General features: G+C 36.3%; 1 protein-coding gene across 1 annotated transcript in view; it reads right to left on the minus strand.

Annotated features, from left to right (window-relative positions):
• ZNF782 (zinc finger protein 782) overlaps nt 1-25,403 on the minus strand; it is a 103,833-nt gene that overhangs the window by 47,176 nt on the left and 31,254 nt on the right. The window contains 1 exon segment of the mRNA XM_057498475.1: nt 1,709-1,804. Coding sequence (XP_057354458.1) covers nt 1,709-1,804 — 96 coding nt within the window.

Here is a 25,403-nt window from a genome sequence, read left to right on the forward strand (position 1 = left end):
TTATAGTGTTACTGAACAATAACATTTCTACTTCGTGGCATTTTTCGATGTCTGCCTAAAATAATTTTTTATTTCATCAATGTTCTAAGGTCATTTAAAAAGGAATATTTTTTTCAGGATAGAGTTTTGAAAGACATTTAATAGATTCAGTATATGAAATAAGGTTTTTATAATTTCTAGACCAAAGGTTGGTAACATTTTTCTATAAAAGGCAAGAGAATAAATGTTTTAGGCTTTGATGGTCACATAATCTCTGTTGCAATTTACTCAATTCTGCTTTGTAGTGTGAATGGATATGGCTGTTTTCCCCTAAATGGTGTTTTTACAAAAGGGACAGCAGGCAGGATTTGACCTATGGACCACAGTTTGCTGAGCACTATTCTAGAGTCTACTGGCTCTCGTATGAGATTAGAGAGGCATATTAAGGTCTACTATATCTGATATATTCCTATTTCTCCTTGCAATTCTTGAGGGTTTTTTGTTTTGTGTATCTTGACAATTTATTTGGTGCACTAATACCCAAAACTTTATTATATAGCCTTTAAAAACTGTCTTTAGCTTAATCAAAATGTCACTCACCTGTTTTTGTTCTAAACTGAACGTTAAGTATTAGAGAAATAAATATTGAGTTATATCTATGCTTTTGGCTTAACAATACATGACTGTATTTCAAACTTTCTAAATTATTTTTTGGGCATATCTCTTTGATACAATCTGACAGCATTTTCTCATACTAGGTGAATTTAATCCATTTACATTAGTTGATATGGCAGATATATTTCTCTTACTCTGTTATGTAGTGTGTTTGCACAGAAATTCTTTTTGTCCAGAAAAGAGTTAACACAGCAGTCCTGAGAGTGCTACCCTTAGAAAGGCTTGCTTGCAAGATTAGCTCTTGGTTGGCGTCTGGGAACTTAGATGTCAAAACAGTTTCAAAGAATCTAGTCTCTAATGAGCTTTCCAGGTAGAGAACATTTCACATGTGTTGTCGCACTCACTGCTATGCATCTCTGGAAGCTTGCACCTGGTTTCCTCCGGACTTTGCCCCTTTTCTCTTTGCTGATTTTGCTTTGTATTCCTCATTTCACTGTATAAAACTTACATATGAGCATGACTACATGCAGAGTACTAGAGAATTCATGAACCTGGTGGTGGTCCTGGGGACTCTTGATACAGCTTTATAGGAAACTTTTCCAGTAACAGGTCTGTTTTCTTTGCTCTATCAAACTCACTTTTAACAATTAGGAAGATTGCACTTTGCTCCAGAGGCTATCCTTTCTAATTACATTTTATCATTCCTTAATCACCTATTTATTTAGATGATACCTAGTAATTCATTATTATACAGTGATAAAATTAGTGGTTCCTTTCTCTCTTCTGATCTGTTCACTCCCACTTTTAGTTGCTTTACTAACCTTTCTTAGTGTTTCATCTTTTTACTGTTAGGTACAAATCCAATTCTTAATTTCTCAGTTTCAAATGTATACTTAGTGCATGTCTTTTAAAGATGAGAATATCATCATGCGTACAATCCATTCCTTTTGTTAGTTGTCCCCATTCCACATTTTATTAGATCTATTATTTCTACAGTTTCAAAATAAAGGCCTCTGAAAGGAGAGTGCTGAAAAACATTTCAAACTGCTCATTTCTAGCTGATCACTTTGGATTTTACTTTCTTGGATACCTCTGCCAGTATTCAGTAACTCACCTGGAGAACTTCTGCCTGGAAATTCTTTTTTTAATAACCATGGATCTTCTCCGTGTTCCAATGTGAAGATCAGTTCTGGTTTTGTAAAGCAGCACCCTATGAACCGGAAATAATAGCACTTGAGTTAACTGCATAGGTCTCACTGTTTCTAAATGAGAGGGAAGGTACAGTTTTAGAAGCACCTCATTGAAGGTGCTCACTGGAACTTTTCTGTGGGGAAGTGATGACAAAAAACATTTTCTTGCACTCATAAAGGATCAGTCTACTTAAGACCCTTGAATCACAAGCCTAAATAACATTAAATCCTAAAATAGTCAATATCTGTGTTTCAAAGAAGAGGTTTCATGTAGACTTCCAAATCTGGTTATAATGGAATAAAGAAACTGATTTACCCTCCATATCAAATATCTATAAAAGTATACAAACTATATAAAATGGTCTTTACAAACTTTAGACAATAGGCAGTGCAGACAGGGATATGTGAGAATATGAAAACAAATGACGTGAACTTTTTACTGAGTTTTCAACCCATAGCACAAAAACAGAGCAGCAAAACAAAGTGCAGCTGACTCAGTTGAGGTTTATGTGACAGTACTGGATTTTAAGGAAACCACTGCAACTAGAATTTGTAGGATAAAATAACAGAGATGAAAGAACTATACTGGTAAAACTGGAGATTTTAACTTGTGCAAGCATGTGAGAAAAACAGTCAAGGTGGGGGAATGACCAGTGAAAAAAAGTATGCTGAAAAATTACCAAAGCAAACACAGAGGTAAGAAGTTCTGTTTCCACCAGTGAGGGTAGAAAAATTGGGTAGAATAACCAGAAGAGTATTTATTGTTTGGCAGAGGAGCCAAATTAATCCTAAACTGAGCTCAGAATACAGCACAACAAAGCTTAAAGCAATCCTTAAAAGGATTAAAATTAATTCCAAGTAACTTAACTACATCTTAGAAAAGGCTCCAAGAGATTAAAAATAATTCAGCAAAACTAGCAGTTAACAAAATTTGTAACATCCAAAAATCTACTAGTTATAAACTAGTAAGGATATATAACTCTTTTCAAGGAAAAAAAAACAATCTGTGGTAACAGAAATAACATATGATAAAACAAATAATAATCAAGGCCATTATAACAGCAAATATACACCATATGTTCAAGTCAATGAAAAACACGAACATGATAAGAAAAGGGAATTTATTTAAAAGTTCTAAACTGAAATTCCAAATATGAAAAAATAAATGAAATGAGAAAACCAAACAAATAAGAAAACATGGAGTAGGCTTAATAATAAGAGTACAGACAAAACTAAAGGGACGATAAATGACAAGACAATTGATGACCTTAAGGCATGTAATGAAAAATATGAAAGAAGCTCACAGTGAATGAAGACTGGTAAAAAATCAGCAGAGTTATCTGTGATCTATGCAATAATATCAAGTAGTCTAAAACATGAGTAATTACCATTTCAGAAGAACTAAGAAAACATTTGAAGATATAATGGGCAAATGTTCAAACATATAAACCCTCAGATCCAAGAACTCAATGAATTTCAAGAAACATGAAGAAACTGAACTAAGGTACATTATAATAAAAAAGTTGAAAATCTCTGATAAAGAGAGAAAATCTTAGACAGAGAAAGACGTAACATGTACATAAAAACAAAGATAAGAATGACTGCCTACTTCTTATCACAAATTATACAAGGCAGAAGACAGTGAAGTAATAATTTTAAAGTACTTGAAGGTCAACCCAAAAGTCTATACTTAGCAAAAATGAGATGTTTCAGACAAATAAAGGCTGAAATAATTTATTACCAACTGATATGTATCATAGGAAAAGTTAAAAGAAATTCTTCATGCAGAAGAAAAATGCTATCAGTTTATCAAATGCTAAAAGGCAGACCTAAATATATGTCTACAAGAAATCCACCTTAAATATAAAAACACAGATAAGTTATAAGTAAAAGGAACAAAAAAATAACCATGCAAATATAAGAAAAAGAAACTCTGAATGCCTATATTAGTATCAAGGTAAAACTCAAAAGAAAGGAAAAATTATCTGGGATAAAGAGAAATACTGCACAATGATAAAGGGAGTAATTCCTCAAGAGGACAAAATAATCCTAAATGTTGTTCCATCTTATATACTACTTCAAAATAAATGAAGCAAATAGTGATAAAACTAAAATAACCAAATCCACAATTATGGCTGCACTGTGACAGTACTTTTTCAATAATTGATAGAACAAGTAGATGCAGAATAAGTAAGAACATAGAAGACTTGAACAATATTAACTAACAAGACCTACCCTCATCTATAGAACACATCCATATTAAAAAAAAAAGACCCAACTGTATGCTGTTTACAATAAACTCACAAATACATTCAAATTGTTTTTCCCTTATAAGGTATTATTTTTCTCCAGCTGCCTTTAAGACTTTATTGCCTATAGTTTTCAGAAGCTTGAATGTCATGGAGTTCTTGGCATGGATTCCTTTCACATGGTTTCATACAGTATGGTGCTCGCCTAGCTTCAATGTGTAGGTATAATGTCTTTTGCCAAATTTGGTAAATGTTCACCCATTATTTCTTAGAATTTTTTTTCATCATTCCTTTTGGGACTCTAAGGATACAAATGTTAAGCGATTTTCTTGTAGATCCATAGTCCCCCCAAGGACCTGTTCATTTTATTCAGTCTCTTGTCTGTAATGATTGAGCCATTTCTGTTGTTCTATCATAAAGCTCAGTGACTTTTTTTTCATCTTTCTTCTCCATTCTGCTGCTATGTGCATGCATTAAGGATATTTAAGTGAACTTTTAATTTTAAGGTAGCTTTAAAGTCACAGAAAAATTGCAAAGATAGAAAAGGAAAATTACTCTGTACCTGCACCTAATTTGCCCTACTGTTAACATCTTATATTACTAGCAAATTTGTCATGACTATTGACAATTATTAAGTAAAATCCTTACTTTATTCAGATTTTTTTTCTTCCTTGATCTCTTTTCTGTTCCACAGTTCCATCCAGGATACCACATTACATTTAGTTGCAATCTTGCCCTAGGCTTTTCTAGACTGTAGGTGATATGACTGGTTTTTGAACCTCGACAGTTTAGAGGACAATGTAAAAGGACCTTCAGTGTAGGCTTGTCCAATGTTTTTCTCATAGTTAAAAATAGGGTTTGTATTTTTGGGAGGAAGACCACAGAGGTAAAGGGACTCCTGTTTTTCTCCCATCTCATCAAGGGTACACACTCACACTACCAACACGATGCATCACTGATGATAAACTGGATCACCTCGTTAAGGTAGTGCTCGCCAGGATTCTCCACTGTAAAGTCACTTTCTCCCCACTCCACTGTGCGTACTGTACTCTTTAGGAGGGAGCTACTAGGCGCAGCCCTCTACAGGGGTGGGGAACTATGATCCAACTCCATGTGGAATAAACATGCATTATTAGGAATTCTGCATTAGATTTGTCTATTCTCTCCATTTATTTAATCAACCACTTATATCAATATGGACATATGGATATTTTATACTTTGGGTTATAAACCAACACTACCTTACTTTATTGCTCAAATCATTTCAGATTTGGCTGCCGAGAGCTCTCTCGGCCTGGCTCCTCTCTCCTATGACATACCACCGTTCTGTTTTGAGCATCTCTTCACAATCCCCCACACTCACCTTGTATGTTCCACGTCCCAGCCCTAGAATCAGCCATTTCTCCAAGGAACTTTGTTTCCTTTTACTGGAGACTAGTACTAGAAATGGCTTATACATCTACTTAGATTTCCTGTTTCTTTATCATTTAGTTTTGGAAGATTATGTATTTCTAGGAATTTATCCGTGTCCAATTTGTTGGCATACAATTGCTCAAGGTATTCTAATTATTTTTATTTCTGTAGAAGCTATTTTGTCTCTACTTTCATTTCTAATTTTAGTAACTTGAGTCCTTTTTTTCTTATAGTATCTAGCTGAAGTTTGTGAATTTTGCTGATTTTTTCAAAAAACCAACTTCTGCTTTCACTGATTTTCTCTACAACATTTCTTTCTCTCTTCTAGTCTCTATTATCTCCTTCCTTCTGTTAGCTTTAGGTTTAATTTGCTTTCTCCCGTTCCTTAAGGTGTAAAATTAGGTTACCGATTTGAGATATTTTTTCTGGTTTAATGTATAAATTTCCATTTTAGTGTTACTTTCATCACATCCCATGAATCTTGGTATGTTATGTTTTCATTTTCACCCTCTTAAGGCATTTTCTAATTTCCCTCATGATTTCTTCTTTGACTCATTGGTTAGAAACAAGGTTTATTTTCCATATATTTGTGATATTTCATTTTTCCTTCTGTTGTTAATTCTTACTTTGATTAATCATGATCAGAACAGATAATACATATTATTTCAATCTTTTACAATGTACTAAGACTTGTTCTTGGTCATCCTGGAGAATGATCCATTTGCACATGAGAGAAATGTGTATTCTGCTGTAGTTTGGTGTCATCTTCTATGTGTCTGTAACATTCAACTTGTTTATGGTGTCATTCAAATCCTTTATTTTGGTTGTTCAATATGTTACTGAAGTGGGATACTGAAATATTATAGAACTGTTTATTTCTTTCAATTGTTAATGGTTCCCTCATATAATTTGGGACTCTTGTTTTTGAGAATATATGTTTACAATAGTTTTATCTTCTTGGTGAATGATCCTTTTATCAATCAATATATGATGTCATTTTTTGTCTCCTTAACACTGTCTGACTTAAAGACTATTTAGTCTGATATTAATATAGCCATGCCTACTCATTTGCACAGAATTTTCCCATCTTTCATTTTCAACCTATTTGTGTCTTTAGATCTAAACTGTGTCTTGTAGACAGTAGTGTTGTGTCATCTTTTCAAAATTCATTCTTAAGTTTAAAAATCATTCAGGTGTTCAGATTTAATGTCTTAGACCAAAATTGTATTTGTTAATGAATATAAATGTATTCTTAGATAACATGGATTTAGTTTTTTCTAATAGCTAAAGATTAAACCCATTAATATATGTTGTCATTTGAGCAACACTAATTCAGAATATGTAATTATTTGTCAGGAGTGGAATAAAGTTCATCTTCTTACAACCAAGAAAAAAAAAAATCACTGTCAGTCTTTGCCTTTTTACAGAATTTAATCCATTTGCATTTACAGTAATAACTGACAAGGAATGATTTAATTCTGCCATTTTGCTATTGGTTTTCCATAAATATATGGTTTCTTTGCTTTCATTTCATCCATTACTGCCATTATCAGCTATTTTTGTTCTAGTACATTTTGATTTCCTTCTCATTTCTGCTTGTGTATATCCTGTATTTTCCTTGTGGTTATCATAAAGGTTGCATATAACATCATAACATTATAAAAATATAACTTAACCTCAATCTCAACATTAAAAACTCTAAAGCTCCATCCTCTACCTTTATGTTACTGGTCATATCTGTGTACACTGTGAGTTCAATAACATGGATTATTTTAATGCTTCAGTCTATTGAATTTTGAAGGAAGTAAAAAATGGAGCTATAAACCAAAATTAAAATACTAGCTTATCTATTTGTCCATGTATTTTCTCCACTGGAGATCTTTTTATCTTCATATGCCTTTAAGTTACTAGTGAGCAGCTTTTCATTTCAACTTGAAAGACTACCTTTAACATTTCTCATAGGGCAGCTCCAGTAGTAATGAATACCCTCAGATTTTATTTGGGAATGTTAATTTCTCCCTCAAATGGAGGGACAGTTTTATGGCTGTAGAATTCCCACTTGATGGTTTATTTTTGCACTTAACATATATTATCCAAATGCCTCTGGTCTCCAGTTTCTGGGGAGAAATTGGATAATAATTGTATTGAGGATTGCTTTTATGTGAGAGTCATTTCATTACTTTAAAGATTTTGCCTTTTGACAAATGATGTGCCATGATTGGGTCTCTTTAGGCTTAGCCTATTTGGAGTCTGTTGAGCTTGCTGGATTTGTAGATTCATGTCTGTCATAAAACTTGGGAGTTTTCAGGCAATATTTCCTCAAATAATTTTCTGCTCCTGTCTTTTCTCCTTTTGGGAATCCCAGTATGTGTTTGTTGTTCCTTCTGATGGTATCCCACAAGTCCTTATTCTCTCTTCACCTTTCTTCATTCTTTTTCTTCTCCTCAGACTTGGTAATTTCAAGTTCTATGTTCAGGGTGACTGATTTTCTTTTTTCCTGCCTGGTGACATCTGCTGTGAAAGCCCTCTCTGTGAATATTTATTTTAGCTACTGTACAGCTGCAGAATTGGCTTTTTAAAATTATTTCTCTCTCTGCTGGTATTCTAAGTTTATCCATATTGTTTTCCTGATGTCCTTTAGTTCTTTTTGCATGTTTTCTCTTAGTTCTATGGTCAGATATTTAAAAAGGTTCAATAAGTCTGATGTCTAGGCTTCCTTAGGGACAGCTTCTATTAATGTATTCTGTTCCTTTCAATGAGCCATTTTTTCCTATTTCTCTGTAGGCCTTTTTGTTGAAAATAGGGCAATATAATGTAACAATTCTGGAAATCAAATGATCATTTCTAGCTTTCTTTTAAAAAAATTGTTTGTGGTTACAGAAGTCTGTTTTGAGGCTTTTCCAAACTATTTTTACAAAGTCAACTGTTTGTAGTGTGTAATCACTGAAGTCTCTGGTCCTTTAGATCATAGCCAGCTAATGTTTTGACACAGATTACCTTGAATGTTAGGAGGTAAAACAAACACCCCCAACCGAAAAAAAAAAAAAACAAGAAAAAGAACTACATCTTTAGACTTTGCAAATTGACTCTATTCTTGGGCACACACCCTTATCTGGGTTTGCTCTGAGCCAAGGAATTAGCCCAAGGAGAAAGCTTAAAGTCTTCTCGGGTTTTTTGAGCATATGTTTTGCCTAGGCATATGTGTGCTTTCTAAAGTTCCCCACCTGCTCAGCTGCCTTTGAATATCCTAACTTTCAAGATTCTTACCCCAGCTTCTACTCTGGGGTTTAGATACTCTACTGTATACCCCCAGTTACAATCTGTTACCCCAGACACTTTTCCTGCCTGCCTTACTTTGTTAAACAGAGAAGCACTTTGAGTCAGTTCACAAGGTATTTCCAACGGGTGAGAACAGGCAAACACCACAATTTGCAAGTAAGGTATGTTCTGCTGCTTCTGGTTCAAGGACCTGGGAATGGGGCTGCTGCCTGCTCAAGAACAAGATCACCACTGTGCTGGGAAGGGTAGGAAGGGGTGAATACACACTACAAAACTTTCCTACATCTTGAAGATAGCTTTTTCTCAATTGTGTTCGCTTGGCTGCCGTAAAACTTCATTTTCCAATGTCTGAACTTCTGGAAAAGCTGGTTCAACCAGTTTTTTGTTGTTTTGATGTAGTTTCTATAGGGGAATGAGAGCTTGGAGTTCCTACCCTACCATTTGGCTGACATCACTCTCTATTATTGTTGAGTCTTAAGAGTTCTTTGTATATTCTGAGTACCAGTACTTTATAAGGTATTTGATTAGCAAATTATTTTTGCCCAGTCTATGGCCTGTATTTTCATACTTTTAATAACATTGTTTTACAACAAATCCTTAAATTTTAAAAATTTTATTGAAGTATATTTGATATATGATTTTACATTAGTTTCCGGTGTGCAACATAGTAAGCTGACAATACATTATGAAAAGCTCACCATATATGTAGTTAATATCAGGCACCATACAGTTATCACAATATTATTGACTATATTCCCTATGCTGTATTTTCCATCCCTATGACTTATTTTATAATTAAAAGCTTGTACCTCTTTATCCCTTTCACTTATTTCACCCACCCCCCATACCCTCCCTTATGGTAACCACCAATTTTTTCTCTGTATTTATGAATCTACTTCTGTCTTTTTTGTTCATTTTTAAGATTCCACATATAGACGAATCATATGGTATTACTCTATGTGTTATCTCACTGATCATACCTTCTAGGTCCATCCATGTTCTCACAACAGGCATTTCTAATGGCTGAGTAATATTCCAATGTGTGTGTGTGTCTATATTACATCTTCTTTACCCATTCACCTACCAATGAGCACTTAGGTTGCTTTCATATCTTAGCCACTGTGAATAATGTTCTACTGAACCTAGGAGTTCATATGTCTTTTTGAATTAGTGCTGTTTTCTTCAGGTAAATACCCAGTAGTGGAATTACTGGATGGTACAGTATTTTCATTTCTAATTTTTTGTGGAACCACTGCAGAGTTTTTTTTCCCAACATTGCATAAGGGTCCCTTTTCTTCACATCCTTGCCAACATTTGTTATTTCTTGTATTTCTGTATAGCCATTCTGACTGGTGTGAGGTGGTGTCTCATTGTGCATTTTCCTGATAATTAGTGACATTGAAACTCCTTACATGTGTCTAGTGGCCACCTTTATGTCTTCTTTGAAAAAATGTCTATTCAGGTTCTGTGCCCCTTTAAAATTTTTTTTTTTTTGGTGTTGAGCTGAGGTTCTTCTTAGATTTTGGATATTAACCACTTGTCAGAGGAATCAATTGCTAATATAATCGCCCATTCAGTAAGTTACTGTTCTGTTTTGTTGATGGTTTCCTTCACTGTGCAGAAGCCTTTTAATTTGATGTTTTCCCACTTGTTAGAAAAAAAGGTTTTAATTTTAACCAAGTCCAACATATCCCTTTTTTCTTTCACGGGTCGTCTGCTGTATTGTATGTAAAAACTCATCAAGAATCCAATCTCATGGATTTTCTCCTGTTTTCAGCTTCTAGAGGTTTTTGTTTTGCACTTTACAGTTAGGCCTGTGATCTATTTTGAGCTAATTTTTGTATGACATGAAGACTATTTTTAAGTTGATTTTTAAAAAACATTGACATCCAATTGTTTCAGTGATTTCTGTTAAAGGCTATCCTTTCTCCATTGAATTGTCTTTGCAGTTCTGTCAAAATTCATTTTGATTATATTTGTGTGGATCTATCTGCACTCTCCATTCTGTTCCACTGAATAACGGAAGTATTCTTTTACCAGTACCACATTGTCTTAATTATAACAAGTCTATACTAAGCCTCGAAATTGGGAAATACTAGTCTTCTTTTTCTTTTTCAGATTTATTTGGCTACTGCAGGCCCTTGATTTTCCATATAAATTTTAGAATGTTGATAAAAAATTCCTGAGATCATTATTGTCTTGAATCTGTAGATCATTTGAAAAAAATGACATCTCAACAATTTGAGTCATATCAGCCATGAATACATTTCTCATTTACTATTAGAATAATACTGAGCTCATGAAATTTTTTGGAGTTATTCCCTCTTTACTTTTTGGGAGTTTTGTATATAAGTTGGTATTATTTCTTAAAAGGTTGGTGGAATTCACTGGTGAAATCATCTGTGTCTGACAGTTTCTTTTTTAAGAAAAATTTAAATGTTAAACTTAGTTTCTTTTATAGGTGAAGATTACTTGTGCTATGTATTTCATTAAGAGTACACTTAGAAGTTTGTATGCTTCTTTTCTCTTTGTTAGCCTGGCTAGAGTTAATATACTGACCTTCTCAACTCATTTTGTTAATTTTTCTCTATTGTTTTGCTATCATCAATTTACTGATTTCCAGTTTCTATTATTTAATTTTCCTATTTGCTTTACACGTAATTTCTCTCCGTTTTCTAGTACTCTAATGTGAAAACATAGGTTACTGATTTTAGGTCATCTTTTCTATTATGTGCACTTAATGCTATTAAAACTAACCTCTCAGTGCTTAGCTTGTCTCACAAATTTATTTTCATTTAAAATTCTTTTTCAAAAATTTCTCGTGACCTTTTAACTCATGCATTATTTAGAAGTTTGCTGGTTAATTTCTGAATATTTGGAAATACTACAGCTATGTTTCTGTACTTCCCTACTTCTGGGTGTACTGAAAACATTAATTTCAACACTTTTAATATTAAAGTGTACTTTCTAGCCTAGAATGTGTTTTACTTTGGTGAATGTTTCATGTATCCTTCAGAAGAATGTGTATTGTTCTGTTTTTGGAACAGGCGGTATAAGGCAGTACACCCAAGTTGGACAGTGCTCTTCAGGCCTTCTATATCTCTACTGAATTTCTTGACACATCAAAACTGTGAGCACACTTTAAGGCTCTAACCCTAATAGTGGATTTGTCTACTTCTTTTTTCAGTTCTATTTTTTTTTTTTTTTGCATCATGCATTTTGAAGTTCTTGTTTTAGTTACATAAATATTTAGGATTTTTATGTCTTCTGAGAAACCCTTTATCAGTACATAATATTCTAGTAATGTGTATAATGTTTGGTAATCTTGCATGTTTGAAGTATAATTTGTCTGAAATTAATATAATTACTTCAATTTTCTTTTCATTAGTGCTAACATGGTATATTTTTCTATCTCTCTTTACTTTTAACCTGAGACTTTTTATTTATAGTGTTTATCGAGGACAGCATAGAGTCCTGTCTTTCTTATTCCATCTGGCAATCTTTTTTACTTGATGTCCTTAGACCATTCACATTTATAGTGATGTACTGATCTAACTGGATTAAAGTTTTGTATCTTCTCTATTCATTGCATTTGTTCTTTATTTTCCCCACCAATTCCTTTTTGCCACTTCACATATAATCCAGGCACCTTATAACAGAGTATTATTCCTGTGGCCCTTGTCATCCTTTTGTACTACAATCACTAACTTATCCATATACTATAATCACCTCATACACTGTTGTTGTTATTATCAATCACATTCTGGACATTGCAGGCATTATGTTACGAGATTCTGGGTCTTCTTTATATTCTATTCTATTTTGGTAGGCTTCCTCTGACACCATGGCAGCTGGAAAGGAAGATATTGTTTCTTAGTGTTGGGTGAGGTCCGACATGCAAGTTCTCCATTTGACCTCTACTAACACCACATAGGAGGGATTGGGGCCATTTTTTTAATGTTAGTCAACAGTGAAAATCTTAGCTCTCATATAGGTGTCCTCTGAGATCACAAGGACAGGTACCTTGATACTGCACAACAATGGTAGAAGTCAGTCTTTACTAATGGAGGTAGGCTTTGATTTTTTTTCCATGGTGTTTAGGTGAAGTAGGGTAGCCGTCTAAGATTTCCTATCTTCCCAGGCTACCTCTTTACTTGTATTTGTCTAGAAAAGAGATCTTACCAAGAATTGTTTGAGCACACTGGCACAGGGTGGGATGTTTGGGTTGTTGGTTTTATCCAGCAGCCAGGCTCAGATATGTTAAGCAAAAATAAAACCAAGAAACTGAGTGTCCTTTCTTGGGTTTTGTATTTTGTTCATAACTACTTTTCCAGTACTTGGACTGAGTGTTCAAACCACCCTAGGAAAAGTAAAGGCTGTGCTATTAAATATCTTGAGAACTGCACAGGTATAAAAATGTGCAAACAACATTATTGTACAGAGAACTCGTATCTAACAAAACAATGGTTTAAAAAAACTGCAATTAAAAAATGTGAAGGAACTCTGGAAAAAAAAGATTTCTCAGAAATCTCCTCCCAAAACCACATATAATACAAAAATACAGCAAACACAACTAATCCTAAATGAGTGACTAGAAATAGGATTGCATCAGCCAACATAGATCTGGGAAGAGAACATCTCACGGAAAAGGGTAAAGTAACAAAGCCACAACCTGGTGGGACAGGAGCACTCTCCCCACCCCAGCTCACCTGTGGGAGGAAGAGAAACAAGGTGGGAAGGGAGTAGTAGCACAGCACTGATAAATACCCAGCCCTGGAGATCTACTCAGGGAACACAAACCCACACTGCATGGTGCTTGGGAGATTATAGGGGTTGGAAAGCAAAGTTAGGCCGAAGACAGGGAGAGACTGAGATTCCAGCCAGTTGTGGAGAATGGATCCCCACAATCGGCTGCTCTGGGACAAAGGAAAGGTGGGCGCTTGGAGAGATTTCCCAACAGTGAGAGGAACTCTAAAGGGGTAAGGATTACACAGAGCTTGCTGCTGAGGAGAAGGAACAGATGGACAAATTTGTCTGGCACACTCAGCCCATCAGGTTGGGAACTTTCAGAAGCTTCAGGCACAGCCTCTGACTGGCTGGTAACACAGCCCCATGGGCCCCCACCACAATAAGTAGACTGCTGCTCCTTCCTCCCCTCCAGCACCTGTGCAAAAACATCCTGCCTCCACCATTGCTGCAGGCCAACTGGACAGCAGCCCCACCTATGGCAACTAAACTGGCTTAACGCAGAGGCTGCTCCCTGCACATGTGGCTGACTGGCCCTGACAGCGAAGGCAGGCACTGCAACTGAGAAGCAGAAAAGTGGTCTGTCCTACTAGCAGGCACTGGCACCACTTGCCTGCGACACCCACCATTGCTCAAGAATTATTAAAAGGCAGAAGAATCTTGTTCAATTCAAAAATCCCTCAAACACCAGAAAGGGCTCAGTGAAACTGAAATCACCAATCTTCCTGAAAAAGAATTCCAACTAAAAGTCATAAGCATGCTAACGGACTTAAAGAAAAATATTCAATATCTAAGAAATGAACTCAAGACAGATAGATGAATTGAAAAATACAGTAGCTGAAATGAAACATACAATGGAGGGATTTAAAAGCAGATAAGATGAGGTAGAGGAGACAGTAAATGGTATAGAAAATTGAGAACAGGAATACAAAGAAGCTGAGGCACAGACAGAAAAAGACCTCTAGGAATTAAAGAATTTAAAAGAGAACTTTGTGACCACGCTAAATGGAACAATATTTGTATTATAGGTGAATCAGAAGAAGAGAGAAAAAAGGGATAAAAAGTGTCTGAAGAAATAATTGCTGAGAACTTTCCCAACTGCAGAAGGAAATAGTCTCTCAGGTTATGGAAGTGCACAGGCCTCCCAACACAAGGGACCCAAGGAAGACAACACCAAGACTTACAATAATTAAAATGGCAAAGATCAAGGACAAGGATAGAGTATTAAAAGCAACAAGACAAGGTAAAAAGACCACCTACAAAGGAAAACCCATCAGGCTACCATCAGACTTCTCAACATAAACCTTACATACCAGAACGGAGTGGCATGATATTTTTAATGCAATGAAACAGTAGGGCCTCGAACCAAGAATACTCTGCCCAGAAAGATTTTCATTTAAATTTGAAGGACAGATTAAACAATTTCCAGAAAGCAAAAGTTGAGCGAATTTAGCTCCCACAGACTATGTACAGTGTATTTTAAAGGGACTGCTCTAGATAGAAGTGCTCTGAAGGCTAAATAGCTGTCACCAGAGAAAATAAAACCACGGTAAAGGAAGCACACCAATTAATAACTAAGCAAATAAAAAATTAAATTAGCTACCCACAAAGTCAGTCAAGAGATATACAAAGAGTAAAGAATATGACACCTAACATAAAAAGACTGGAGGAGGAAGAAAAAGAAGGGAGGAAAAAAAGAATCTTCAGATTGTATTTGTAATAGATAAGTGAGTTAAGTTAGACTGTTAGATAGTAAAGAAGCTGCCCTTGAACCTTTGGTAAACACAAATCCAAAGCCTGCAGTGGCAATAAGTACATATCTATTAATTATCACCCTAAATGTAAATGGACTGACTACACCAATCAAAACACACAGATTTACAGAATGAATAAAAAAGCAAGACCCATCTATAGACTGCCTACAAGAGACTCACTTCAAACCCTAAGACATACACAGACTAATGTGAAGGGATGGAAAAAGTTAGTTCATGCAAACCACAGGGAGAAAAAAGCAGGAGATGCAGTACCTGTATCACATAAAATAGACCTCAAAACAAAGAAAGTAACAAGAGACAAAGAAGGACATTTTATAATGATAAAAGGGTCAGTCCAATAAGAGGATTTAACCATTATACATATCTATGCACCCAACATAGAGGAGCACCCAAATATGTGAAACAAATACTAACGGAATTAAAGGGGGAAATAGAATGCAGTGCATTCATTTTAGGAAACTTCAACACACCACTCATTCCAAAGGACAGATCAATCAGACAGAAAATAAGGAGACAGAGGCACTGAACAACACATTAGAACAGATGAACCTAACAGACATCAACAGAACATTCCACCAAAAAGCAGCAGGATACCCATGGACATACATAGCTAGTGCTGGCAAAACTGGATAGCTACATAAACGGAATGACAATGGATTACTGTCTAACTCCATACATGAAAGTAAACTTGAAATGGATCAAATGCCTGAATGTAAATCATGAAACCATAAAACTCTTAGAAGAAAACATAGGCAAAACTCTCTCCAATATAGACATGAGCAACTTTTTCATGAACATACATCCTCGGGCAAGGGAAACAAAAGTAAAAATGAACACATGGGACTATATCAAACCAAAAAGCTTCTGTACAGCAAAGACACCATCATTAGAATAAAAAGGCACCCCACAGTGTGTGAGAATATATTCATAAATGACATATATGATAAGGGGTTGACATCTAAAATATATAAAGAGCTCACGCACCTCAACAACCACAAAGCAAATAACCCAATTAAAAAATGGGCAGATGATCTGAATAGACACTTCTCCAAAGAAGAAATTGAGATGGCCAACAGGCACATGAAAAGATGCTCCAGACTGCTAATCATTAGAGAAATGCAAATTAAAACCACAGTGAGATATCACCTCACACCAGTTAGGATGGCCAACATCCAAAAGACAAAGAACAACAATTGCTGGTGAGGATGTAGAGAAAGGGGAATGCTCCTACACTGTTGGTGAGAATGTAAATTAGTTCAACCATTGTGTGAAAGCAGTATGGAGGTTCCCCAAAAAAACTAAAATAGAAATACCATTTGATCCAGGAATTCCACTCCTAGGAATTTACCAAAAGAAAACAGGATCACAGATTCAAAAAGATATATGCACCCCTATATTTATCACAGCACTATTTACAATAGCCAAGATATGGAAGCAACCTAAGTGTCCATCAATAGATGAATGGATAAAGAAGATGTGGTACATATACACAATGAAATACTATTCAGCTGTAAGAATAAAACAAATCCTACCATTTGCAACAAACATGCATGGAGCTAGAGGGTATTATGCTCAGTGAAATAAGCCAAGCGGAGAAAGACAAGTATCAAATAATTTCCTTCATCTGTGGAGTATAACAACAAAGCAAAAATTGAAGGAACATGACAGGAGCAGACTCACAGAACCCAAGAATGGACTAATAGTTATCAAAGGGAAAGGAACTGGGGAGGGTGGGTGGGAAGGGAAAGATAAGGGGATTAAGGGACATTATGATTAGCACACATAACATAGGAGTACAGAATAGAGAAGACAAGTAGTGAGTCTATAGCATCTTACTATGTCGATGGACAGTGACTATAATGGGGTATGTGGTGGGGTCTTGATAATAGGTTGTTGTAGTAACCACAATGTTGCTCATGTGAAATCTTCAAAAGATTATATATACTACCAGAAAGAGAATTAAGACAGTTGTTACAATCACAAAGAATAAAATATCTAGGAATAAATTTAACCAAGGAGGTAAAAAACCTGCATACTGAAAACTGTCAGACATTGATGAAAGAAACTGAAGAAGTCACAATAAATGGAAAGAAATTCCATACTCTTAGATGGAAAAATAGTGTTACAATGTCCATATTACCCACAGCAATCTGCAGATTCAATACAACCCTTATGAAAATTCCAATGGCATTTTTCACAGAACTACAAAAAACAATTCTAAAATTTGTGTGGAATCACAAAAGACCCTGAATAGCCTACACAATCCTGAGAAAGAATGAAGCTGGAGGCATCACATCCCATGATTTCAAACAAAGCTATAGTAACCAAAACAGTATGGTATTGGCATAAAAAAAGAGACAACGAAATGTAACAGCCCCAAAATAAATCCATACATACACAGTTAATTAACTTAGGATAAAGGATCAATGAATATATGATGGGAAATGATCAGTCTGTTCAATAACTGGTGTTTGGAAAACTAGACAGCCACAGATAAAAGAATAAAACTGGATTACTATCCTACACCAGATGCAAAATCAACTCATAATGTGTTAAAGACTTGAACATAAGACTTGAAACCAAAAAAGTCCCAGAAGAAAACAGAGGCAGTAATCTCCCTGACACTGGTCTTGGAAATGATTTTTTGGATTTGATGCCAAAAGCAAAGGTAACAAAAGCAAAAACTCAACAAGTGAGATGACATCAAGCTAAAAACTTTTTGTACTTGGAACCATCAACAGAGTGAAAAGGTAACCTATGAAATGGAAGAAGGTATTTGCAAACCATGTATCTGATAAGGCATTAATATCAAAAGTATATAAAGAACTCATACAATTCAACTGTTAAAAAAAAAATCCAACTGTTTAAAATATGGGCAGACAGTCTGAATGGACATTTTTCCAAAGACAGATGACCAACAGGTACATGGAAAGATGTTCAATATCATTAATTATCAGGGAAATGCAAATCAAAACCACAAGATATCACCTCATACCTGTTAGCATGCTTATTACCAAAAAGACAAGAAATTGCAGGTATTGGGGGAATGTGTAGAAAAGGGAAACCTTGTGCACTGTTGGTAGAATGCAAATTGTTACCACCAGTAGGGAAAACAGTATGGAGGGTCCTCAAAACATTAAAAATAGAAGTACATGGATGAACTTTGAGGGTATTATGCTAAGTGAAGTAAGTCAGACAGAGAAAGACTAATACCGTATTGATTTCACTTATGCGTAGTTTAAAAAAAACAAGCTCATAGACACAGAGAACAAATTGGTGGCTGCTGGAGGTGGGGGTTAAAGTGGGGGATATGTGGCAAAATTGAGTGAAGGGGGTCAAAAGGTACAATCTTCCAGCTAGAAAATAAGCAAGGCATGGGGATGTAAAAAAAAAGTGTAGAATAGTCTAGCATAAGATGGCAGAATAGGTATTCCCAGCCATTGTTCTCCAATAATAACAACTATCCACTGATGAAAACAGATCTGGGGCAGTACTAGATACAGTTAAGGCATTGCTGCAACCTAGTGGAGTACCAAAACTGAGGACAGTGGCACAGAAAAGCTTTATAAAAAGCATTTTACATGTCACCCTACCCTAGCCCGGCACAGTTCAGTGCCAAGAGGGATTTCCTCAGCTGTGAGCTCCCTCTGAGAGAAAAGAGAAGTACCCCTGCAGCGTTTGCTGTCACAACAGACATGTGCAGCTTTTCCCACTGAGGACACCCACTGTTTGCCTACAGTTATCCCAGCTGATGGAGGTGCCTGGAGTCTTGTGGATCAGGAGACACTACTGCGCTCCCTTTGAGGCTAGAGCCACTGCACCCTCTCCCATCCCACCTTGTATATGCTTAAGATCTGGACTCTGGTGCTGCAACTTTATGTGCCTGCATCCTGCCACCAAAGGGGACCTCTTCACCATGATATCCACTTGTGGGGGAAAAGAAGAGCAGGAGTTGAGAGCCTTTGCTATCAATGGTCCTAGTAGCTCTTGCCTCTCCTGTAGGTACCAGTAGCTTTTTCCACCATGGACGCCCCCAGTCTTCATCAATGCTGGTTTCAGCTGATGGAGCTGGCTGGAGTCCACAATGTTGGTTCCCCTCTGCCACAACAGAGCTGGAGACACCACACCCAATCCACCAGCCTCCGTATGGCCACCCTTAGGTGAAGCTCTTTCCCTACTGAATTCAGTCTGTAAATTCTGGGAGAGGTGAGTGCTCTTTCAAATGCAGAGACATCAACACAAAGCTATAAGGAACATGAAAAACCAAGCAAATATAACACTCCCAAAGGAAAGCAATAAATTTCTAGTAACGAACCCAGAGATCAGAGATCTAAGAGCTGCTTAACACAGAATTACAAGTAATTGTTTTAAGGAGGATCAGTGAGTTACAAGAGAACAGAAAACTCAGAAAACAGGAAAATATTTCATGAACAAAACGAGAAGTTCAACAAAGAGACAGAAATCATAAATAAGACTCAAATTTTGGAGCTTAAGAATACAATGAATGTAATAAAGAGTATCAATAGTAAACTCAATAAAGGAGAAACAATGTGTAAATTTGAAGACAGGTCATTTGAAATTCTATAGTTAGAGAAAAAAGAATGAAAAAGAGTTGAGGAATCCCCTTGAGATTTGATGGGACTGCAACAAAAAAACCAGTATGTACTTTCTAGGAGTCTCAGGAGAGAGAGAGAGAGCGAAGGGCAGAACATTTATTTATAGAAATTGTGGCTAAAAAGTTCTCAAAACTTGGGAGGGAAATGGACATCCAAATTCATGAAGCTCAAAGGACCCTAAATAAGATAAAGTTAAATAAGAGTAAACTGAGACACACTATCAAATTTTCTAAAGTCAAGAACAAAGAGAATTTTGAAAGCAGCAAGAGAAAAGTGACTCATCACAGAGAAGAAAATCCCAGTAAGATTATTAGATTTCTCAGCAGAAACCTTTCAGGCTAGGACAGAATGGTATGATATACTCAAAATACTAAAAGAAAAAACTTGCCACTAAAGAATACTATATCTGGCAAAATTATCCTTCTCAAATGAAGAAGAGATAAAGTCTTTCCCAGACACACAAAAACCAAGGGAGTATGTTTCCACTAGACCTGTCTTTTACAAGAAAGGGGTGTTCTTCAAATCAAAATGAAAAGATGGAAGTGTACGAAAGTATAAATAGCACTAATAAAGGTAAATAGACAAATACAGAATAATCTAACACTGTAATGGTGATATGTAAGTTACTTTTAACCCTAATTTAAAATTTAGAAGATTAACAATTTTTAATAGATACATAAAAAGTAATAAACTTGGACTATAAGAACATAAAGTGTGGGGAGAAGAATAAAAGTGTAGACTTTTTGTGTGCAACTGAGGTTAAATTGTTATCAACTTAAAACAGATGGCTATAAATACATGACATTTTATGCAAAAAGCTCACTACAAACAAAAAGCCTACAAAAGATAGACAAAAGATTAAAAGATTCAAAGCAAATCACTACAAAAAAATCAATAAATAATTAGAAGACAAGACAGGAAGAGAGGGACAAAATAACTGAAAACCAGAAAACAACATGGCAATAGTAAGCCCACCTATCAACAATTACTTTAAATGTAAATTGATTAAACTACAAATCAAAAGGCACAGATTACCTGACTGGATAAAAAAACAGAACCCAAGAATTGCTGTCTACAAGAGACTCTTTTAGACTTAAGGACACACACAGGCTGAAAGAGAAGGGATGGAAAAAGATATTTCACAGACATATAACCTAAAGGAAGCAAGGGTGGCTATATTTATATAGATGTTAAAACAAAATAGACATCAAGTCAAAAACTGTCTTTAGAGGCAAAAGTCATTATATTATAAAAACCTCAATTCCACAGGAAAATATAACAATTAAAAATATATAGACACCCAACACCAGTGTGTGTGTATACATACACATGTACATATATATACACACACACATATATACACACACATATATACAGGCATACCTCACTTTACTGTACATCACTTTCAAGAACATTGCAGACATTGTGTTTTACAAATTAGAAGGTTTGTGGCAACCTCTGTGGAATAAGTTGATTTTTAAAATTTTACTTAACTTTTTAATTGAAATATAGCTAACATAATGTTTTATTAGCTTCCAATGTACAACACAGTGATTCAACATTTTTATTAATTATAGAATGCTCATCATGACAAGTATAGTTACTACTCAAGCAAGTCCTATTGGAACTATGTTGCCAATAGTGTTTGCTCACTTTGTGTCCCTGCATCACATTTTGGTAATTTGTACAATATATCAAACTTTTTCATTACTATTATATTTATTATGGTGATCTGTGATTGGTGATCATAATTTGCTGAAAACTCAATGAAGGTTAGCATTTTTTAGCAATATTTTAAAATTAAGGTATGTACATTGTTTTTTGAGACAATGATATTGTATGCATAAGAAACTACAGTATAGTGTAAACAGAACTTTTATATACATTGGGACAACAAAAAATTCATTTAACTCACTTTATTGCACAGGTCTGGAATTGAACCTGCATTATCTATGGGGTATACACAGATTTTAAGAGAAAAGCTGATAGCAATAAAGAGTAGGTGACTTCAATATTCCACTTACAATAATGGACACAAAACCCAGAAATAAAACTGTTAGGCAAGAGAATACATATGAGCAGGGTGGAAAGAGAACAAGGTCAGTAAAGCCCTCTAGAAAGTATTCAATTAACCACTTAAAACTAGAAATCCAGAAAAGACTCAGAGTTGGGATTAAAGATGGCAGCGTGAGAGGAGAGACAGAGGCTTCCTCCTAAAACTGGATACTATTAGAAAATATAGTTGGCGCAACTAATCCTGAGAGAGCAACAGGAAAGAGGACGGTGTCAGACTGCACACACCTGGAGAAAAGAGCAGACCTCACTGAATGGGGTAACGTACCGGAGCTGTGGCTCCGCGAGACCCGAGCCCTTCCCCCACCCCAGCTCACCGGCGGGAGGAAGAGAAACGGAGCAGGGAGAGAGTGGAAGGCTTGGGACTGCTGAATACCTAGCTCCGCAGATCTGCTCTGCGAGCACAAACCTACATTTCATGGTGCTTTCACGAGACACGCATGACTATTGGGTTGGAAAGTTAATACAGGCAGAGTTCCTGGGGAGACTGGGATTCCAGCCGCTTGTGGAAAGCAGGGATCCATATCCGGCTGCTCTGGGACAAAAACTTACACCTGTGTGCTCCACCCACTGGTTCAGGCAGTGGAGACAGGCACAGCAGCCGGGAAGCAGGGAAAAGCTCTTTCCTCCCCTGAGGCACCAATACCGCTCCCCTGCGACACCCAACATTGCGTCAGGGGCTGAGCAGCTCCAAAGACTACAGCTTCTGGACACTAGAGGGCGCAATATACAAACATGAAATGCCAAAGGAACCTTGTCCAGAGTAAAATTATTAATACAACTCCTGAGAAAGATTTAAATGATATGGACCTCGTGACTCTTCCTGAAAGGGAGTTCAAAATAAAAATCGTCAACATTCTAATGGAGGTACGGAAAGACATCCAAGAACTCAGGAATGAATTCAGGTTGGAGATCCAATCATTGAACAGTATGATGGAGGGTATTAAAAGCAGGTTGGATATGGTGGAGGAGACAATAAATGAAATAGAAACTAGAGAAGAGGAATACAAAGAAGCAGAGGCACAGAGAGAAAAAAGGATCTCGAAAAATGAAAGGATATTGAGAGAACTGTGTGACCAATCCAAGCAGAACAATATTCACATTTGAAGAAAAGAGAGAGAAAGGGATAGAAAGTGTCTTTGAGGAGGTAGTTGCTGAAAACTTCCCCAATCTGGGGAAGGATACAGTCTCTCAGGCCATGGAGATCCACAGATCTCCCAACACAAGGGACCCAAGGAAGACAACACCAAGACACATAGGAATTAAAATGGGAAAGATCAAGGATAAGGACAGACTGCTAAAAGCAGCCAGAGAGAGAAATAAGATCACATACAAAGGAAAGCCCATCAGGCTAACATCAGACTTCTCAGCAGAAACCTTACAGGCCAGAAGGGAGAGGCATGATGTATTTAATGCCATGAAGCAGAAGGGCCTGGAACCAAGATTACTTTATCTGGCAAGATTATCATTTAAATATGAAGGAGGGATTAAACAATTTCCAGATAAGCAAAAGATGAGAGAATTTACCTCCCACAAACCATCTCTACAGTCTATTTTGGAGGGACTGCAGTCCATCCAATCTAAAGGTTCTTTTCTATTACCTTTAGATTGTGTTTGTAACAGCATAAAAAGTGAGTTAAGTTAGACTCTTAGATAGTAAGAAAAATAACCTGGAACCTTTGGTAACCACGAATCTAAAGCCTGAAATGGCAATAAGTACATACCTATCTATAATCACCCTAAATGTAAATGGACTGAATGCACCAATCAAAAGACATAGAGTCACTGAGTGGATAAAAACACAAGCCCCATCTATATGCTGCTTACAAGAGACTCACTTTAAACCCAAAGACATGCACAGACTAAAAGCACAGGGATGGAAAAAGATATTTCATGCAAACAACAGGGAGAAAAAAGCAGGTGTTGCAGTACTAGTACCAGACAAAATAGACTTCAAAACAAAGAAAGTAACAAAAGATAAAGAAGGACATTACATAATGACAAAGGGCTCAGTCCAAGAAGCGGATATGACCGTGATAAATATATATGTACCCAACAAAGGAGCACCAGCATATGTGAAACAAATACTAACAGAACTAAAGGAGGAAATAGAATGCAATGCATTTATTTTAGGAGACTTCAAAGCACCATTCACTCCAAAGGACAGTTCCACCAGACAGAAAGTAAGTAAGGACACAGAGGGACTGAATAACACTATGGAACAGATGGACTTAAAACACATCTATAGAACTCTACACCCAAAAGCAATAGGATACAGATTCTTCTTAAGTGCACGTGAAACATTCTCCAGAACAGACCATATACTAGGCCACAAAAAGAGCCTCAGTAAATTCAAAAACATTGAAATTCTACCAACCAACTTCTCAGATCACAAAGGTATAAAACTAGAAATAAATTGTACAAAGAAAACAAATAGGCTTACAAACACATGGAGGCTTAACAACACTCTCCTAAATAGTCAATGGATCAATGACCAAATTAAAATGGAGATACAGCAATATATGGAAATAAATGACAGTAACAACACAAAGCCCCAACTTCTGTGGGATGCAGCGAAAGCAGTCTTAAGAGGAAAGTATAAATAGCAAGGCAGGCATATTGAAAGAAAGAAGAACAAACCCAAATGAATAGTCTAACATCACAATTATCAAAACTGGAAAAAGAAGAACAAGTGAGGCCTAAAGTCAGCAGAAGGAGGGACATAATAAAGATCAGAGAAGAAATAAACAAAACTGAGAAGAATAAAACAATAGAAAAAAATCAATGAAACCAAGAGCTGGTTCCTTGAGAAAATAAACAAAATAGATAAGCCTCTAGCCAGACTTATTAAGAGAAAAAGAGAATCAACACACATCAACAGAATCAGAAACGAGAAAGGAAACATCACGATGGAACCAACAGAAATATAAAGAATTATTAGAGATTACTATGAAAACCTACATGATAAGAAGATGGAAAACCTAGGAGAAATGGACAACTTCCTAGAAAAAAACAACCTTCCAAGACTTATCAAGGAAGAAACACAAAATCTGAACAAACCAATTACCAGCAAAGAAATTGAAGTGGTAATCAAAAAACTACCCAAGAACAAAACCCCCAGGGCCAGATGGATTTACCTTGGAATTTTATCAGACATACAGAGAGATGCAGAGGCGGAGCCAACATGGCGGCGTGAGTAGGACAGTGGGAATCTCCTCCCAAAAACATATATACTTTTGAAAATACAACAAACACAACTAGCCCTAAAAGAGAGACCAGAAGACGCAGGACAGTGGCCAGACTGCAGCTACACCAGCGAGAACCCAGCGACTGGTGAAAGGGGTAAGATACAAGCCCCGGCCCGGCGGGACCCGAGCGCCCCTCCCCCCAGCTCCCGGCGGGAGAACAATAGGCAGAGCGGGAGGGAGACGGAGCCCAGGACTGCCGAACACCCAGCCCCAGCCATCC

This window comes from Manis pentadactyla, chromosome 3 (genome assembly GCF_030020395.1).
Source record: "Manis pentadactyla isolate mManPen7 chromosome 3, mManPen7.hap1, whole genome shotgun sequence".
Lineage (NCBI taxonomy): Eukaryota > Metazoa > Chordata > Mammalia > Pholidota > Manidae > Manis > Manis pentadactyla.